Below are 19,802 nucleotides of genomic sequence, written 5' to 3' on the forward strand. Positions count from 1 at the left end.
GAGAGAACATATTGAAGCTGCTTCATGCAAAGGCTCTAATTTTACTTAGTTTTTATTTCCTCATTAGACTAATGGCAATGAAATTAAAGAACTTTCTACATCTGTGGTTATTGGAAGCAAATAAAGGCAGAAGGGGGTCTGGTCTACGCTGCCACAGAGGACCCTCATGTTTAATTTCAATGTCATATTGGAAGTCAAATGACAAATTTTTTATCTCAGATTTGTCCAGAGATGTACTGATGACAATTAATTATCAGCTTAATATTTATTTCAAAATTCTTATATTGTAAAAGATAGCAGCATCATATAAAATGATCTTCTGAGCTAGTTCACAAAAGACGCAAGCTATGGCTGAATACACAAGAGAAAACAGTAGTGGTCCAATCCTTCCCTAACAAGAATAGGACAACACCACATTCCTTTTATCTGAGAGAAGCACTGGTATAAATCACACCCAGAGGAACAATTTGTTTCTTCATTAGAAGGGAAAAGGAAGACGTCTTAGAGCAAAGGAGGGGAGAAAGAGTCATGAAACATTAAACCTGAGCAGATATGCTAAAATATGTACATATATTTTTTCTATGTTAAAAGACGAACAGTAATCCTCATTTTAACTATAGATACTAAAATTCAGAAAGCCAGTAGTGTCAGGACAAGATGCCAAAAGGGCTTTGGACACAAATGATGAAGATTCATTGGTGACTCACTGTTGTCTGTCTATGGGATTGTGACAGAGGACGTGTTAAGAGGGCAGTAAAAATTGTGGAGGAGTCATACTCTTTTAAAAATTATATCTTTTGCAACATTTTATTCTGATAATATTACTTGCTTTCTTGATTGCTTATTGTCCACGTTTGTTAATCAGTTTCAATAGAATGCATTTTTATATTAGAAGACATGGAAATGGCTATAGGTCTCTTCTTCATAATTTTCTATTCTGTCAGTAGACGATGTGCGTGAATTTAGTACAGTTTATTAATGCCACAGAAAAAGTATCAAAGGTAAATTTACACTGAACAACCATCAGTCTTGTATAAGAAGTTACTACCCAGACTCATAGAGAAGACAAAAGAATTTGAGTCTGGAGTCATGGCTACATTGTTGTCAGAGGGTGGCCAACTTTCAGGGATATTTTTCTGTTAAGTCAACAAACTCCATAAGGGGAAACTGTCCTAAAATGTCACAAAGCGATGACCACAAAATTATCATCCCATGTTTTCTCCTCTTTCTTAAGCCTCGAGTTATAAGATTATAAATAACCATGGACTCCCACCAATATCAAAATCTACAACTACTCAACACCAGCAAAATACTTCCCTTTGTCTTCTTTCTTTTGACTATCACAACAGTCCTTCAAACTGGCTGTATTGGGTTCTCCAGAGAAATAGAACAAATAAGATGTGTGTGTCTATACACATCTATATCTATAGATCTATATCTATCTATCTATCTACTTATCTATCAATTGATCTTTCTGTAGAAAAAGAGAGATTTTCAAGAATTGCCTCATGCAATTGTGGGATTAGCAAGTCTAAAATCCACAGGGCTGGCCTGCAGGCTGGAGACCCAGGGAAGATATGATACTGCAGCTCAAGACTGAAGTCACTCTGAAGAAAGAATTCCCTCTACCTTGGAGGATCTCAGCTATTTTATTTTTCTTAAGGCCTTTAAACTGATTTCACGAGGCCCACCCACATTATGTAAACTAATTTGCTTTACTCAATGTCTACTTATTTAAATGTTAATCTAATCTAAAAAATACTCGCACAGAAACATCTAGAATATAATTGACCTTTGAAAAACATAGGTTTGAACTGTGAGGGCCCACTTATACATGGATTTTCTTCTGCCTCTGTCACTCCCAAGACACAAAACTCATATCCTTTTTTTCTTGCCCTTCTTAGCCTGCTCAATATAAAGACAATGGTGAAGATTTTATAATAACCAATTTCTACATAATGAATATTAAATATATTTCCTCTCCCTTATGATTTTCTTAGTAACATTTTCTTTTCTCTGACTTACTTTATTGTAAGAATACAGTATATAATACATATAACATACAAAATATGTGTTGACTATTTATATTATAGGTAAGGCTTCCAGTCAACCATAGGCTATTAGTTAACATTTGAGGGGAGTGAAAAGTAATACACAGATTTTTGGCTGTGCAAAGGGATGGTGCCCCGAGTCCCTGTGTTATTCATGAATCAATTATAAGGTCTGACAAAGTATATGGTGTATTAGTCTGTTCTCACGTTGCTAATAAAGACATATTCAAGACTGGGTAATTTATAAAGGAAAGAGGTTTAATTGACTCACAGTTCAGCATGGTGGGGGAGGCCTCAGGAAATCATGGTGAAAGGGGAAGCAAACACGTTCTTCTTCAAGTGGCAGCAGCAAAGAGAAGTCCTGAGCAAAAGGGGGGACAGCCCCTTATAAAACCATCAGATCACATGAGAACTCACTATCATGAGAACAACAGCATAGGGGTAACTGCCCCCATGATTCAATTACTTCCCACCAGGTCCCTCCCAGGACACCTGGAGATTATAGAAACTACAATTCAAGATGAGATCTGGGTGGGGACACAGGCAACCCATATCATTTGGGTATTGTAGACCACTCACATTTCCACATAAAGCTAATCACTACATTGACCTTCTTAAAAAAAGATGCTTAGAGGTCTTTACTGTGTTTTGCTAGAGCAGAGTATGAAAAGTTTCACATCCATTTTATTTTTGGTCCTCTTTTTTTCTTTTATTGCAAACTTTTGAAGATACCAGAACTTCTATAGATGTCAAAAACCAGAAAATAAACAGTGTAATTATAGGTTCAGTTGATGATACTGACTAGTGTGAGTTGGCTGTGAAATGCACACTCTTGTTGATGACATAATTATTTAAAATATAATTGGACAATGAAATATAATCATGTTCTGCCCTACAGTAGGTTTTATAGACACAGTTATAACAGTTATTTCTTCAAATTCACCATATTTTACTAACATAATCTGCAATATAGATTAGTGGTTGACATATATCATTGGAAGAGTAAGTCCTTGAACTTATAATTTTACTTTTATTAGTTTGTAGCCTTGAAACATCAAAGACATTAATAATCAAAATCTCCAGCACTTGGACAGGTAATCACTTGGTTACTTTTCTCAGTTGTTTGCTTTACTCTGGGTGCAAAATTGAAACAGTAATGAACAAATAATCTTTAAGTACTCTTTGACCACGGTAGTGTGATGACATGTTGCTTGTTGAGAAAATCTTCCTCCTCCTCATCCGTACTGCTCTCAGAAAGTGACAGCAAAGACTGAATTTTGGTATCTCTTCCAGAACAGCTGAAAATACATAACAAGATCAATACACAATATACAGAACCAGGTTTCAACTCTTCATTTATCTTCTGATCAATACTACATACGTTGGAGTTGCTGGAGGCAAGCAGATGTGAGGGGGCTGTAACAGACTGGGGCCATAATTTTCAATGTGCCCAATATACCAAGCCTCCTTTTAATGAGAAATTCTCATCATTCTCCCTCTCCCAAGAAATCAAGCCACAGTGGAATCAAGGAGAGACTTTATGGTCTCTGATTGTGTCTTTTGTTGATGATTCAGAGGCACTTTAGAAACCTGCAGAGCCTCAGGGTCATCATTAAGAACATTCATCATCACATTGGCTGTTTAATAGAATCCCAGTGAATAGACTGCCAGATAAATCACCTCTTTTGTGTACTGTAAATTAGGACTATGTAGATAGCCAGTCAAGATATGCTGAAGCAAAAATTAATGACAACATTTGTTTGTTATTTTATTTTGTTGCATTTTACTGGTGGCAGCAGGGGGCACCTTATTCTGTTAGTAAGGTCCCCTTATATTTTTAGCATTGAACGTCATTTGTTTTATGAATGATGAGAATACTTGCAGGTGTAGTTTGTTTTTAATGATATATCTAAGGGAAGAAAATATCAATCTTATATTGATCCTTTAAACAAATATAAATGATAACAGAAATGCAAAAATCCAGGCTGAGTGCAGTGGCCTGAGTAGTCTCAGCTGTTTAAGTGGCTGAAGCAGGAGGATAGCCTGAGCCCAGGAGTTTGAGACCTGCCTAGGCAACATGTTGATACCCTGTCTTAAAAAATTTTTTTAAAAGAGAAAGAAATGCAAAAACCAAGAACAACAACTCAATGATTTCCTCCTCCAGAAAGAATAAGAAACTCTTGATTCCCTTTTTACTGCAGTATCAGATTTCAAATAAATTTCAATCAAAGAAATTTACAATACAAATAACTTATTTTATACTTATTTTAGTCTTTCTAGAGGAAATCCTGCTCCTTCTTCAAGGAATTGCAGTGTGTCAATAATAGACTGAAACAATAGACTACTTTTCTGAAACATTTACTAGTATAACCTACATTCCTTATAAGCTGATCTGACCATCCCTAAATGTATTTTATGTGAGGAAAGAATGATATGATACAAATTAAAATACATTATTGTTAATTATCTAGACTTGATTTCAAGAAAGAAACTTACTATTTGATTCTAAAAACCTTATTCACATTGGGTAGGATTCTATTAATACAAAGTATTGACATTTATTAGGTTAATTAATTCAAGTAAGGCAATTGCTTTTCAATATAATAAGAAATGTGGAAGGATTATTACATTCCAAATATCTTTTCATTTTTATGATACATATTGTACATTAGAGAATGATCTCTTCACATTAAAGTAACAACTTTATAAGCCTTTTACTAAATCTTGATAATAGATCAGCAAAGGACCCAAACATTCTATAAAGAATGATCATATAAAGTACACACATGAGGATAATCTTTCTATATATAATAAAGATAACTAGTTGGAGCTTGTCAAAATTTTACTACATACTATATTAATATATAAACTGCAGGCTTAACTTACCTCAATTCCTCAACTCCACAGGGACCCCTCACATGTGAGGTCTTAAGGAAATCTGTGGAAGTCTGACTTATATTCAGTGATTGGCTGCTGAAATCTGGGAACTCTTCTGAGGTTAAGCTGTAAAGCTTTTCTGAAGTATCTGAAATATTTTATTTCATGCATTGTCAAAACATAAATTCAAGAAACAAATATACAGCATATGGCGCTGAATGTTTACCCGGAGTAAATTACAGGCAATACAAAGAAGGTCAGCATAGATTTTTAATTATTCCTCAATTTTCTAATGTTTGTGGGGTACGTTTGATTTGAGATTCCAAATTGGGGCATGGGTAGCAAGTCATTTTTATCATATTGATTTGTAAATATACATTACATTTACAACATGTGTCAAATGTCCTGAGACCTCATAAAATTTCAAAAAAAAAAAATCAAGTGACCCCCTTTTAAAGCTGGAATATTTTGCAGCCACTCAACCTATTGGACATTCTATTATCTTTTTTCTTATAAGAAATAAAAGCTTTACTCCCACACAGTCTAAGGGAAAGATTAGCCTTGGCAAAGTTGCTCTTTCTTTTTTGACTTCCTTGCTTTGTTTGAGTAGGTAATAACTGTTCATATTTGAAAGCAGAGAAGCCTTAAATTTTTCTTTTCATGAAGCTGGCTTATGATTTACCCTGGCTAAGGACAAATACTGCAAGTTAAATAAACAAAATCTTTAGGCAAATATATCTTCATATAAACTACCAAAAATTCAACTATGTAACTAAATATTATTGTGTATTAGAAAGGCTATAATGGCTTCTTTTTTCACTCCTGAAATTGTAATGAGTCATCTAACTTATACATAAAGTTATACTATGATGACTTTTGAAACTGTCAAAATTACTGGTTGCTATTCTTCCCTTCATTTTTTTTTTTTTTTTTTGAGACAGAATTTCTCTCTTGTTGCCCAGGCTGGAATGCAATGGTGTGATCTTGGCTCACTGCAACCTCTGCCTCCTGGGTTCAAATGATTCTCTTGCCTCAGCCTCCCGAGTAGCTGGGATTCCAGGCATGTGCCACCACACCCAGCTAATTTTGTATTTTTAGTAGAGACGGGGTTTCTCCATGTTGTCAGGCTGCTCTCGAACTCCTGACCTCGTGATCCTCCCACTTCGGCCTCCCAAAGCCCTTTACTTTTATGAGAGGACCAAATAAATATCCTCCTGGTCACAAGAACCAAACATCAACATACATGTGTTCTACAGTGGACTTAACTTTTATTTTATTATTTTATTTTTTTGGTGGTATCAACTTGACATTTTTGAGCAATAGAGATTTCCCTACTGAAAGTAAATCAGATTATTCCCACTGAAAAATAGACCTGAATAAATTTACACATGGAAGTGTCCCTAAAATTGTTCAGCCCAGTGACTTTGAAATCATGATGCATGGGTATATTCAATAAGCTTAGGATTTGGTTCCTGCTCCCACCATATCCTCAGCAATCAGGATTTTACCTGATCTAAATTTAGGGGCTCTATATAAGACTAATTTTGAAAAAGACAAAAGATTTTTAGTTAAAATTTTTTAAACCTCCTAATTACTTCCATCTTCACTTAGAGATCAGACAATTGGGGGCCCATGGAGAACTAATAACTTGCTGAAAGTCACACGGCCATATAGTGGAAGAGCTGAAACTAGAACTGATCTCTGGTAGCTCACCAATATTGTAAATCACTCTGTTCCAGAATCTAATTCTTTAGCTTTAAGCTATTATCTTCTCTCCTATTTTTCCATATGGTAAAAGAAGACCCAAGGCACCTTTACATGCCCTAATGAAAGGGAATGCTCACACAAGAAAGCAGTAAATTCAGGATTTGGAATTGGTAGAATTATAGTACTAAAACCCAATAGCAACGCTTTGATCTAAAGAATACCACCAGGTGAGATCTCCAAACTCTATTACGCATTTGAGCTAATTGAATGAGCATAAAGCTAATTCAAGTTGTGCAAATAGAATGAGTCTATTTTTCTAGAACTATATATTCTCAAAATTATATTTCAGAATACCTGTAAAGTTAACAGGAACAAAGGTAATACCACTTGATTTGAGGTAACAGAAAAATCAAGGCAGAGAAAAATAAAACTGCTTATAACAACCCTATTGTAGGTTGGTGTTAAACTCAAAAGGTCAATTGTACAAAAATCTGTCTGCTAATTTTTCTAATACAGGACCAGGTAAGACAGGATTAACATTTATATTAGAAAATTTACAACTGGCAAGTCAGTTGATTGTTGAGAAATAAATTGTAGTTAAACCTTTTCTATCCCTGGAGTAAGAAGACCTTCTCTGATCATTGAGGAATCTCTTTAAAAACAATAACAATTAGACTAAGGAGAAAAAAATGGATAAAATATAGAGTTCTAAGGTGCATTTCTAAACTGAAGTCATTTAAAACACATACATAAAACTATATTCCATAGATAAATAAGCACTTAAATAAATGAAATAAAACACTAAAGAAAGAAATATAAAAACTTCAAAGAACGAGAACCAATCAGAGAGGCTATTTCCCAATAAGGAACAAAAACAACAACTCTAAAAGACTCTCTAGAATAGCTACATATCTACATCCTAACATTAAAGACAGTGTGGGCTGGGCGCGGTGGCTCACGCCTGTAATCCCAGCACTTTGGGAGGCCGAGGCGGGCAGATCACGAGGTCAGGAGATCGAGACCATCCTGGCTAACACAGTGAAACCCTGTCTCTACTAAAAATACAAAAAATTAGCCAGGCATGGTAGCGGACCCGGGAGGTGGAGCTTGCAGTGAGCCGAGATCGCACCACTACACTCCAGCCTGGGTGACAGAGCCCTATTTCTAACTTATTTCTAACACTTCAGCCTCCTTAATTTTTATTCTTTCCATCTTCTCTCCCCTCTGCACTATGTCTTGTTTATTTCTCCTTTTCCTATTCTCTCCATGCTTGCATCCCTTTACCTTCACTCTGCCCACACCCTCCCCTTCTTAAGTGGTGATATGGTTTGGATTTGTGTCCCCACCCAAATCTCATGTCAAATTATAATCCCCAATGTTGGAGGAGTGGTCTGATGCATGGTGACATGATCATGGGAGAAGATTTCCTCCTTGCTGTTCTCGTGATAGAGAGTTCTCATGAGATCTGGTTGTTTAAAAGTATGTAGCACCTCTCACCCACCCCTTCATCCTGCTCTGGCCATGTGAAGATGTGCCTGCTTCTCCTTCTGCCATGATTATAAGTTTCCTGATGCCTCCCCCGCCATGCTTCCTGTACACTCTGCAGAACTGAGCCAATTAAACATCTTTTTTTTTTTATAAGTTACCCAATCTCAGGTATTTCTTATAGCTGTGTGAGAACTGACTAATACAAGTGATCACAAAATAGATATGAAGTAAAGGTTTCAAATTATTTATGTGGCATTGTTATACAGTGGCAACACAAAGAAATGTGGGAGTAGCTTTGCCTGGGGTTGTGCCTTGCTTCTGCTATACATTTCGGGGAGACCATGGGCAATTACTGCATTGCCCAGAGCCTCAGTTATTGAATATGAAGAAAGGAAATTAAGAGTAGCATCTGCCCCATCTACTTCACCAAATAGCTGTTAAGATCAAATGGAGCAACATCACATATAAAAGCAACCAGTAATTATTATTACTGATTAAATGGTGTCATATTCCTTTTATTAACTTTTAAATATGTTTTCACTTCTATGTGCACCCAATTTGTTTTCTGCAATTCAAAGACACACTAAAGCAAAAAGACCGTCATTCTATCTCTTTGCAATTTGGCTGCCTTTTCAAGGGTTATCTAGTTAATTTGTGAACTATAAATCCTGATTAGATTAGCACTTTTACAGTTTAATACATTACTTAATGGTCAACCTGTGAACAGAGACTCCAGTTACTTAGAAAGCCACTGCCTCACTGTTTTATTTCACTGACAGTATGGCCTATTGTCTAGTATCTGGTGCATTTTGATTATTTCTTATATAAGAAAAAGTGCTTTCATCTCTTGTACTTGGCTCAGTTAATTACCTGTGAAGTCATACAAACACAAGATTGTTGTGGGAACTTAAAGACCATGAAGATTCTCAAACCACAAATCAGAATTGAGTTTGAAACAAATAAATCATTTTTAACTATTGAAGAAGTAAATGCCTTAAAGTGCATTATTACTAATACTTTTTCACAATGCATATTTCCTAAATTTCTTCAGGCTACAGCAACATCCAAAAACTGACAAAGTGTCTTTATAAGTTATACCAATATGTTAAGCTCATTAAGGAAGTGGTTATAATGTTATTTATATAAAGCTATTTGTGGAAGGAATAGTAAGTAACATGAACTACAGCTAACTATAATCCTCAAAGCAGTACAGATGATAACTAGTTCTAGAATGGAAACAGCTTTTAGAGTTTATTAAAAATTGGGTTTACCAAGAACATCTTACTGTATGTAGGAAGTGATACAGAAGTACAGCAAGGAAGTGATATGGAAGTACAGCAGGGAAGTGCTGGATAGAGAAAAGCAGGTCCCTGGCTAAGGCTCCACACCACAGACTGAGGTGAGGACAGGCACTCCTGCTTTTGTGCACAAATGTTGCATTTTCCAAGATCACCCTGGCCCACCACACCCCCATCCTGGGCCTATAAAAACCTGAGACACTAGCAGGCAGACACACAGGTGGCCAGATGTCGAGAGGAGCACATCAGCAGAAGAAGGCACAAGTGGTTGGACAGCAAGAGGACGTCAAGGGGTCATGCTGGCAAAAGAGCACAGTGACAAAGACTCTGGCACACTGGCAGCCCATCAACCAGCGGGTTGAGGCGGAGTTTGGCTAGGGCAGTCGGAGGAGAGCTGGGGCTGCCGAGCAGCCCAACTGTAGGGGAAAACCATCTCCCTTCTCGCTTCCCCATCAGCGGAGATCTACTTCCACTCAATAAAACTTTGCACTCATTCTCAAAGACCACGTGTGATCCAATTCTTCTGGTACACCAAGGCAAGAAACCGGGATACAGAAAGTCCTCTGTCCTTGTGACAAGCTAGAGGGTCTAATTGAGCTGGTTAACACAAGCCACCTACAGAGGGTAAACTAAAAGATCACCCTGTAATACATGCCCACTGGGGTTTCAAGAGCTGTAAACATTCACCCCTAGACACTGCCATAAGATTGAAGCCTATCTGTATGCTCCCCTAGAGGTTAGAGCAGTGGGGCACTGAAGAAGCAAGCCACACCCTCATTGCATGCCCTGCAAGGGGGACTAGGGAACTTTTCCCATTTCAAATGAGAGCTCTGCTAGGATCCTGGAAGATGAGTGTGAATGAATGTGAAACTGTCGGTCTACCTCTCTTCCAAAACCTCCCACTTCTCTCTCTTTCCTGTGGGTAAGAAGCTCTGTTTCCCTTCAAAACTCTGCCCTTACCAGCCAGTCAAACTCCCCAGACTTCGTATCTTTTCTCTCTCATATGGTTTGAAATGGCTCTTATCTCTTTCTTTATAATGTTAAGAGTTTTGCTACAGGCTATGGCAATGTTACTAAGTAAAATGAGCATTAGGTTCAGCTGCCAAAGGTGCAAATCAGATCAATTTTTCCTAGAGGTGCCATGTATGCCTCCACCTTAACAGCTGCAGGCACACACGGCTCAGGGCACCTCTTCTTACCATTTCCCCTCCCAGCTTGGGTGCCTAGGCATGCCAGCAGCAGGCAAAGGCCAAGCCCAACAGCCATGAGTGAGTGTGGGACAAAGCTGCAACGGTAGCCATGACCCCACAGGGTCAACGGATGGGTGCTTCTCACCCACCGTGCTAATGGAACCTTTCTTTCCCTGGCCAAGGAATTCAGCCTAGTCTGAAATCCGGTAAAAATATAAGGATTAGAGGGGTCCAGTTGTACAAAGCAAGGGGTTCTTCCCCCAGAATCTTCCCCTTTTTCCTCTTAAACTGTTTTTTTTTTTTTTTTCCTTTTCTAAGTGAGAGGCGTCCCCCACCAACTCTGTTTCTAATAGGGAAGTTAACAGAGTAATGGCCCCTGCTGACTGATAACTGCAAATTTGACAGGGCACATTTGAGACACTCTAAACAGATATCAACAGCCTCTAAAATACCTTTTCAGTCCCGAACTGGACTCCAAGCTTCAGGCTGAGGCCCTAGAAAGATAAACAAGGTCTGAAGGATTTGAAGCCAGTCAACAGGTATAATGTAAATGGGCAGAACCAATTCCTGCCAACTAAACCCCCCACCTCACGGAAGGAGGTGATGCTTCATGGCATAAACAGGTTCAGGAAACTCAAGGTTTGCTGAAAGCAGGAGAAACGGGGGCAAAGGTGAGGGTGGTTAATTCCTATTCTCCAGGTTTTCCCTGATTCGTGGGTACATACTGCATCAGTATCCATGGCCGGCACCTGCCAAGGTCATCGGGGCTCAGGGATAAGCAGTGGAGAGTGAAACGAGGACATCCACTTTCTGAGTCTTTGTTGAAAGAAGAAAGAGAATGAGGGACACCTCTATTCACTGTCTTTCAGAATGGGCAACCAGTTATTCTCACCACCCCCAGCTTATACTCCTCTGGAGTGTATTCTGAACCACTGGGACTGCTTTGAGCCCCAAAATCTGGAGGAAAAGTGCCTCTTAGCCCTCTGCAAAAGGGTTTGGCCAAATTATGATTTACAGGAAAGAGTGGCTTGGCCTCAGGAAGGAACCATTCATTTCTATACCATCTGGCATTTGGAACTTTTCTACAGACGTGAGGACAGATGGTCTGAGGCCCCGTAAGTGTAGGCTTTCTATAGCTTGCAAGGCAATCCAGACCTTTGCTGACAGTGTAGGATTGCCCTCCTGTATGCCATCTCAGGGAAGGTTGCAAGAGGCAAGCTCAAACAATTAAAGATATGAGTCCCAGGGGCAACACCAGCAGAGGATCCAGCTACCTCTAACCCTGTTACTAGGGGTCCACCCAGACCACCCTATACAGCTTGAGCTTCCCACCTGCCCCCTCCTAAAAATCTTTGCTCTAGACAAACTCCTGTCTCACTCTTAACTCTCCAACAAATGCCCAGTAAAATTGGGCCTAGTAAGGTCCAGGTCCCCTTCTCCCTATAGGACTTAAAGCAAATTAAGGGGGATCTTGGCAAGTTTTCAGATGACCCTGATAGATAAATAGAGGCTTTCCAGAATTACACCCAAATATTTGAACTCTCCTGGAGAGATGTTATGTTACTTTTGAATCAAACCCCAATGGACACACAGAAGCAGGCTGCTCTGTCAGCAGCAGAGAGATTTGGGGATGAGCTTTCTTTCATATATAGCATCAGAAAAGGGGGTGAATATTATCCAACTGGAAGAGAAGCAATACCAGTAAATAACCCTAAATGGGATCCCAATGACGAGATGGAAGACTGGAAAAGGAGACACTTTCAGGTGTGCATAATGGAGGGCTTATGTAGGACTAAGACTAAGCCTCTCAATTATATTAAGTTGTCCATGATCGACTAAGGATTTGGTGAAAATCCCACTGCCTTCCTGGAAAGGCTAAGAGCAGCCTTGATAAAGCACACCTCTATCTCCTGATTCAGTTGAGAACAGCTAATCCTAAAGGATAAATGTATTAGCCAGGTAGCTCCTGACATCAGGAGGAAGTTGCAAAAGTGGGCCCTGGGACCAGATAGCACATTAGAGAACCTCCCGAAAGTGGCCACCTCAGTCTTTTATAATAGAGACAGGGAGGCCTAGAAAAGCGAGAGGAGATGCAGGACAGAGACAAAAGCTTTGATGACCACCATGTAAGCCCACAAACCCCAAAATTCCCAGGATGTGCCTGCTAAATGCTAAAAGATATGGCAAGAACAGTTATTACTCTTCTAAAGTTTAACCTCTCCCATAAAACGTTTAATTTCTTTCACCAGGGTGAAACAGCTCAGGGTTGAATGTTGTTGTTAGTATATTTCACTTCTTATCTCTGTAATCTCTGGCACTAAATTCTTTCCTTGTATAATATACATGTTTAACCCATGCATACTTAACCTTATAAAACTTTTTTTTTTTTTTTTACTCTCAAGCCTAGAAGCCATCAAAATCCAAATTGTCAACCGGAGCCTCGGAAGATGGCTCTCCTTGTCTAGGAACCCTCAGACCTCTAGGAGTCTGACTGCCATTTTCCCCAGAACAATGCCCCCTGTCAGCAGGAAGCAGCTAAGACAGGTCATCGTCCATATTCTAAAGGCAGGTCATCGTCCATATTCTAAAGGTAGTTAGATGTACTTCTTCAGAGGGGAGAATGATACTGGAGGGGTCAAGGAAGTGCCGAGTAGAGAAAGGCAGGTCCCTGGCTAGGGCTCAACTCCCTTGGACCTAGGTGATGACAGGCACTCCTGCTTTCATGGCCAAATGTTGCATTTTTCAAGACCACTCTGGCCCACCATGCCCTCATTCTGGGCCTATAAAAACCTGAGACCCGAGTGGAAAGACACACAGGCAGCCAGATGTCAAGAGGAGTACATCAGCGGAAAAAGACACAAGCAGCTGGATAGCGAGAGGACGTTGAGGCAGCACACTGGCAGAAGAGCACCCTGACAGAAACCAGCACACCAGCAGGCCACTGACCAGCAGGATGGGGTGGAGTTTGGCCAGAGCAGTTGGAGGAGAGCTGGGGCTGCTGAGTGGCCCAACTCCAGGGGAATACCATCTCCCTTCTGGCTCCCCCAGTGGTGGTGAGCTACTTCTACTCAATAAAACTTTGCACTCATTCTCCAAGACCACGTGTGATCCGATTCTTCTGGTACCCCAAGGCAAGAACCTGGGATACAGAAAGCCCTCCATCCTTGTGACAAAGTAGAGGGTCTAATTGAGCTGGTTAACACAAGCCACCTATAGATGGCAAACTAAAAGGGCACCCTGTAACACATACCCACTAGGGCCTTAGCATCTGTAAACATTCACCCCTAGACACTCTCGTGGAGTCGGAGCCCCACAATCGGGCTGTCTGTATGCTTCCTAGAGGTTTGAGCAGTGGAGTACTGAAGAAGTGAGCCACACCCCCATCGCATGCCCTGTGAGGGGAACAGGGGAACCTTTCCAGTATCAAAAGCACTACCTATTAGTTTCTTATATAACTTAACAGTTTTTTGAGGACTTACTATGTGCTAGGCACTGTTAATTGTGTGTGTGGAGAGAGATATAAGTTTTCATAAATATAATATCTCATATATATAATTTTAATTAATGATCAGATAATTTTATTAGATAGGTTCTATTATTATGCTCATCTTTCAATATAGAATCTGATGCAATGACAGATTAAGGAAGTAATTTGCCCAATATTATGAAGCTAGTAAGCAGTGGTATCGTTTCAAACCACACGCCCTGGCAGGGGAACTTGGTTATCAACCAATCTGCTTTCTGTCTCTTGTCTCTTGATTCATCATGATGTTGTGCCTGCAACACACACACACCTCTGTCCATCCTAGGTACTTCTAGAATGGCACTCTGATATCAGCCACAGCAATCAGAATCCAAGGAGAAACTGTTTCCTTAAACACCTCTGCCTTCCTCAGGTACTTCTAGAATGGCAGTCTCATATCAGCCACAGCAATTTGAATCAAAGCAGAAACTGTTTACCTAATGTAGTTATTTTCTGTCTTATTCTCCCAGCTCCTTAACATGGTTGTTTTTCATGGAACTTAGAAAGAAGAAGTGGATGCATCCTAGAAATAGCAGAAAACAAGTCAGAGAGGTTGCTGTTCACAATAATGCAGCTTTCACAGAGATTTGAACATATTTACATTTGTATAAGCATCCAGTGGTGTGGAGGTGTATGTCTGAGAGCAAATCTCATGAAGTTTTTCCAGACTGCACCATGAGTAGTGAAAGATGAATGGAATTTTTCTGCCCATTGATGCAAAACAGGGTAAAAAGGCCTTGTGCAGAGTCAGTAAATTTTCTACAATGAAGCCTTATGTCATTGTAGCACTTGTCACCTCACTGACTGTTGGGTTGATTAGCCTGATATGTCATCCTCTTCCTTTCTCAGAGTGACCCTATTCATGAACGGCGCACTGATACAAAGCCAATCTTCCCAACAACAACAAAAAAAATCCATGTCTGAGCTAAGTGTGAAAGTGGTTGCCTTCTCCTGCTGGACCACAAGCAAAGCCCTGCCAGTTCACAGGCTACCAAGTGTGTGCTTGCTTTTGTATATAAAAAGTTATGTGTTCTAGTGAAAATACTGATGTTAGTGTATGAAAAAATAAGTGACAGAGGAAAAAACTGAAGCACATAGGAACAAAGATAATTTTTAAAAATGGAAAAGCTGGAATGTTTGAAAAAAAGACTAGTGTTTGTACACTATTGCATTTCATTTGTAAATAATAAAATGTATCAATTTTTAAAATTACAAAGCTCTTTTTAAAATTAAAAACTGTATGGTTGTCCTTTTAGATCCAGTTCAGACTTCACATACTTTATTTCAGAATTGGCTTGTAATGTAAGAATTATCTCTAGGAAGATTTATGTTTCATTTTTAATAATTCAAGCAAGGTAAATGAATGATGGGTAAATATGAATTATTGACTTTTTTCTCTAACCCCTATTAAATAAATAGAAAAAGCAGAATAATAAAAATGAAATCATAAAAGGAGCTAAACAAAGGGATACAATTGACATAATAACTTTGAGAAGAGTCAACCAGATAAATAAAATTTATTGAGGTATGGCTGGGTGTTATTCCAATACACAGTGTGTGCCCAACACACAGACACCAAATGAAGAATAGGAAAGAGACAGTCATAAAAAAAACAGGCAAGTCTCACCAATACCATGTCAACAGGGAGAAAAGTAGGTGAAAAGAAGTAAGGAGGAGACATCTGAAATCCTTATTAAAGCCGCTAATCACCTACCTGAAAATCTTAGCAGAGACAAGAAAATTGCAAATCTGAAGGTTTCCCCACAGAGACAGAACACAGGAAACCAGGTCGATAGAAATTTGGCATTTAATAAAATCCAGAAAAAGACAAGCAAGCCCAGATCTTTCAACAGAGAAAGCTGAGCTCCCCAGTCCTATCCTCCTTCCCATGCCTTGGAGCTAGCAGGATACAGAAGAGTGCAATACAGAACCCGCAAACAGTAGCTCCACAGAAAAGACTGATAGAGCTCAGTAAGAGTGAAGAGAATTTCAGGAAGAATTTAGTTTCACTATATCAGAAAAGATGGAAGATAGGAACAAAGCCACTCACAATAAGCACAGGCAAGTGAAATCCAAAGAAATGACACAACTAGATACATAAACAAACTAGAATCTTTAGCATGTAACAGCTGAAAAAAAATAAAAAAATAAAATTTGGTAGAAAACATAGATCAGGACCATAAGATTTTCCACAAGTCCTTTGGCTACAAAAGAAGTAATGAAAGCAAACTTTTTGAAAAGAGAAAAATTAATCTCAAAGATCAAGCAACAACATGCCAGGCATCAAAGGAATACTAATTAAATGGTCACCTGTTCCTGGATTGGATCCTATACCAGAAAAAAACAAACTGTAACAAACATCAATGGGGTAATTTTAAAAAATTAAATATGCCCTGTGGATTAGAAAATCACATTGTATCTTGTAATGTGAGCTTCCTGATTTTGATCATTGTGCTATGGTTATATAAGAGAAAGCAGTTTTTCTGGGACATGCACACTGACATATTTTTTTGTAAAGTGTTACAATGTTTTTAACTTCCTCTCACTGTTCAGAACAAAAGGAGGTACAAAAGGAGGTGTGTATGTGCATGTGTATGCACACGTGTGTGTATGCAAATAGGACAAAACATAGCTAGTGAACCGGGTAGAGTGTATTTGGGGGAGGAGTTCTTTGTACTATACTTGTATTTTGCAAATTTTCTGTTTTAACTTATATCAAAACAGAAAACTACCAAAAAATGTCAAAGAAAAAGTTACAACATCTTTAGAGAATGACTTTTTTTTATTATTATTATTATACTTTAAGTTTTAGGGTACATGTGCACAATGTGCAGGTTAGTTACATATGTATACATGTGCCATGCCGGTGTGCTGCACCCATTAACTCGTCATTTAGCATTAGGTATATCTCCTAATGCTATCCCTCCCCTCTCCCCCCACCCCACAACAGTCCCCAGAGTGTGATGTTCCCCTTCCTGTGTCCATGTGTTCTCACTGTTCAATTCCCATCTATGAGTGAGAACATGCGGTGTTTGGTTTTTTGTCCTTGCGATAGTTTACTGAGAATGATGATTTCCAATTTCATCCATGTCCCTACAAAGGACATGAACTCATCATTCTTTATGGCTGCATAGTATTCCATGGTGTATATGTGCCACATTTTCTTAATCCAGTCTATCATTGTTGGACATTTGGGTTGGTTCCTAGTCTTTGCTATTGTGAATAGTGTCGCAATAAACATGCGTGTGCATGTGTCTTTATAGCAGCATGATTTATAATCCTTTGGGTATATACCCAGTAATGGGATGGCTGGGTCAAATGGTATTTCTAGTTCTAGATCCCTGAGGAATCACCATACTGACTTCTACAATGGTTGAACTAGTTTACAGTCCCACCAACAATGTAAAAGTGTTCCTATTTCTCTACATCCTCTCCAGCACCTGTTGTTTCCTGACTTTTTAATGATTGCCATTCTAACTGGTGTGAGATGGTATCTCATTGTGGTTTTGATTTGCATTTCTCTGATGGCCAGTGATGATGAGCATTTTTTCATGTGTCTTTTGGCTGCATAAATGTCTTCTTTTGAGAAGTGTCTGTTCATATCCTTTGCCCACTTTTTGATGGGGTTGTTTGTTTTTTTCTTGTAAATTTGTTTGAGTTCATTGTAGATTCTGGATATTAGCCCTTTGTCAGATGAGTAGGTTGCGAACATTTTCTCCCAATTTGTAGGTTGCCTGTTCACTCTGATGGTAGTTTCTTTTGCTGTGCAGAAGCTCTTTAGTTTAATTAGATCCCATTTGACAATTTTGGCTTTTGTTGCCATTGCTTTTGGTGTTTTAGACATGAAGTCCTTGCCCATGCCTATGTACTGAATGGTAATGCCTAGGTTTTCTTCTAGGGTTTTTATGGTTTTAGGTCTAACGTTTAAGTCTTTAATCCATCTCAAATTAATTTTTGTATAAGGTGTAAGGAAGGGATCCAGTTTCAGCTTTCTACATATGGGTAGAGAATGACTTTTTAAAAAGTCAAGTGATAAAGAGTGCACTATAACTAGGTGAAAATTAAAATCCTGACATATAGACAATCTTGAGATAATGATAGCAAATACAAAGGGAAATTAAAAACTAGCTAAAACAATTGAAGAAATATAAGTAATACTTTTTTAAAGAGGTGCCAACAAAAAGAAAATGGGTTTCTCAGCAGGAGAAAGCCTAATGGAACAGAAAAGGAATTCAAAGATATAGAAACAGAAAATTTCTTTGAAAATAAGGGGTAACGTACTCTACAGACAGAGAGAGAACCTTGTGTTTAAAAAAAAATGCTGAATTATTGCATTAAAACAAAATCCTGGACCAGTTATTGACTTTCAAGGATTAAGAAAAATTTCTCCAAGCATTCAGTCAGGAAAGAAGCCTGTCACATGTGTGTGTGTGTGAGAGAGAGAGAGAGAATAAGAGAGAGCATGAGAGAGAGAGAGAGAGAGAGAGACAGAGAATCTAGGAGGCTTCAGATTACTTCACAGCATTCAGAGCCAGAAAATGGCAAATCGGTATATACAAGGTTTAAGATAAAGGTGACCAAATGATATTATCCTCAGCCAATTTGCCATCTAAATAGAAATGTAGCAGGTATTCTCAAATATAAAGAAAACTCAGGTAATAAAACTTCTATAAATTCCACCTGCAGGGAAAAATTATTTGATAATTAAACTGAACCAAACAAAAGTTTAATGAAAAAAACTGTGATAAAGGGCTAACTAGCACCATATTCAGGGTCAGACGACAACAGGAAAATGTCTACCACATGCAGAGGAAAGGAAATTGTGACCTACTAAATACATCTAATGTGCCATTCGGCAATAAGACAAAAAACAGACATTATCAAGAATGCTATAATAAAACCGTCAAGAGATGAAATCAAGATAAAAGGCTCAGGATTGGGAAGTCATAGAAGAAAATGCTGGTACTAAACATTTAATCCATATTGATTTTCACTAAGAAAAAAATAAAAGGAAAATTTTACAAAATAAGAAACTATAACTACAACAAGGGATGTATTCAGTATGATCTAGATTAGCATGTGGTTTTAAAAAATAAACAAATGAGCCCTCATCTTTTATTACAGGGAATTATTACTATCTGAAACTAAAGCATATAGTTAGAAATGGCCTCCATTACTCTTTATTTTTACCTTTTCTCTCAATTTTTAAATTTATTTTCAATTTTAGTGAGTACAAAGTAGGTATATATATTTATGGGGTACATGAGATATTTTGATACAGGCATGCAATGTGTGATAATTAAATCATGAAAAATGTGGAACACATCTCCCCAGGCATTACGCTTTTGTGTTTCAAACAATCCAATTATATTCTCTATAGTTATTTTTAAATGTACAATTAAATTATAATTGACTATAGTGTCTGAGTTGTTCTATCTGACACTAGGTCTTATTCATTCTTTCTATTTTCAGTACCCATTAACCATTCCCACCTCTCCACCCACACTCCCCACTATACTTCCTAGCCTCTGGTAACCATTCTTCTATTTTCTATCTCCATTAGTTTAATTGTTTTGATTTCTAGATCCCACAAATAAGTGATAACATGCAAAGTTCGCCTTGCTGTGCCTGGCTTATTTTACTTGACAAAACAATCTCCAGTTCCATC

General features: G+C 38.3%; 1 protein-coding gene across 1 annotated transcript in view; it reads right to left on the minus strand.

Annotated features, from left to right (window-relative positions):
- Positions 1-2,755: 2,755 nt before the first annotated feature.
- Positions 2,756-19,802, minus strand: part of ZBBX (zinc finger B-box domain containing) — a 135,387-nt gene continuing 118,340 nt past the window's right edge. The window contains exons 20-21 of the mRNA XM_054482754.1: positions 4,938-5,076; positions 2,756-3,349 (exon numbers count right to left, since the gene is read on the minus strand). Of these exons, the coding sequence (XP_054338729.1) occupies positions 3,223-3,349; positions 4,938-5,076 (266 nt within the window). The 3' untranslated portion in view covers positions 2,756-3,222. The remainder of the gene's footprint in view (positions 3,350-4,937; positions 5,077-19,802) is intronic.

Source organism: Pongo pygmaeus, chromosome 2, assembly GCF_028885625.2.
Source record: "Pongo pygmaeus isolate AG05252 chromosome 2, NHGRI_mPonPyg2-v2.0_pri, whole genome shotgun sequence".
NCBI lineage: Eukaryota > Metazoa > Chordata > Mammalia > Primates > Hominidae > Pongo > Pongo pygmaeus.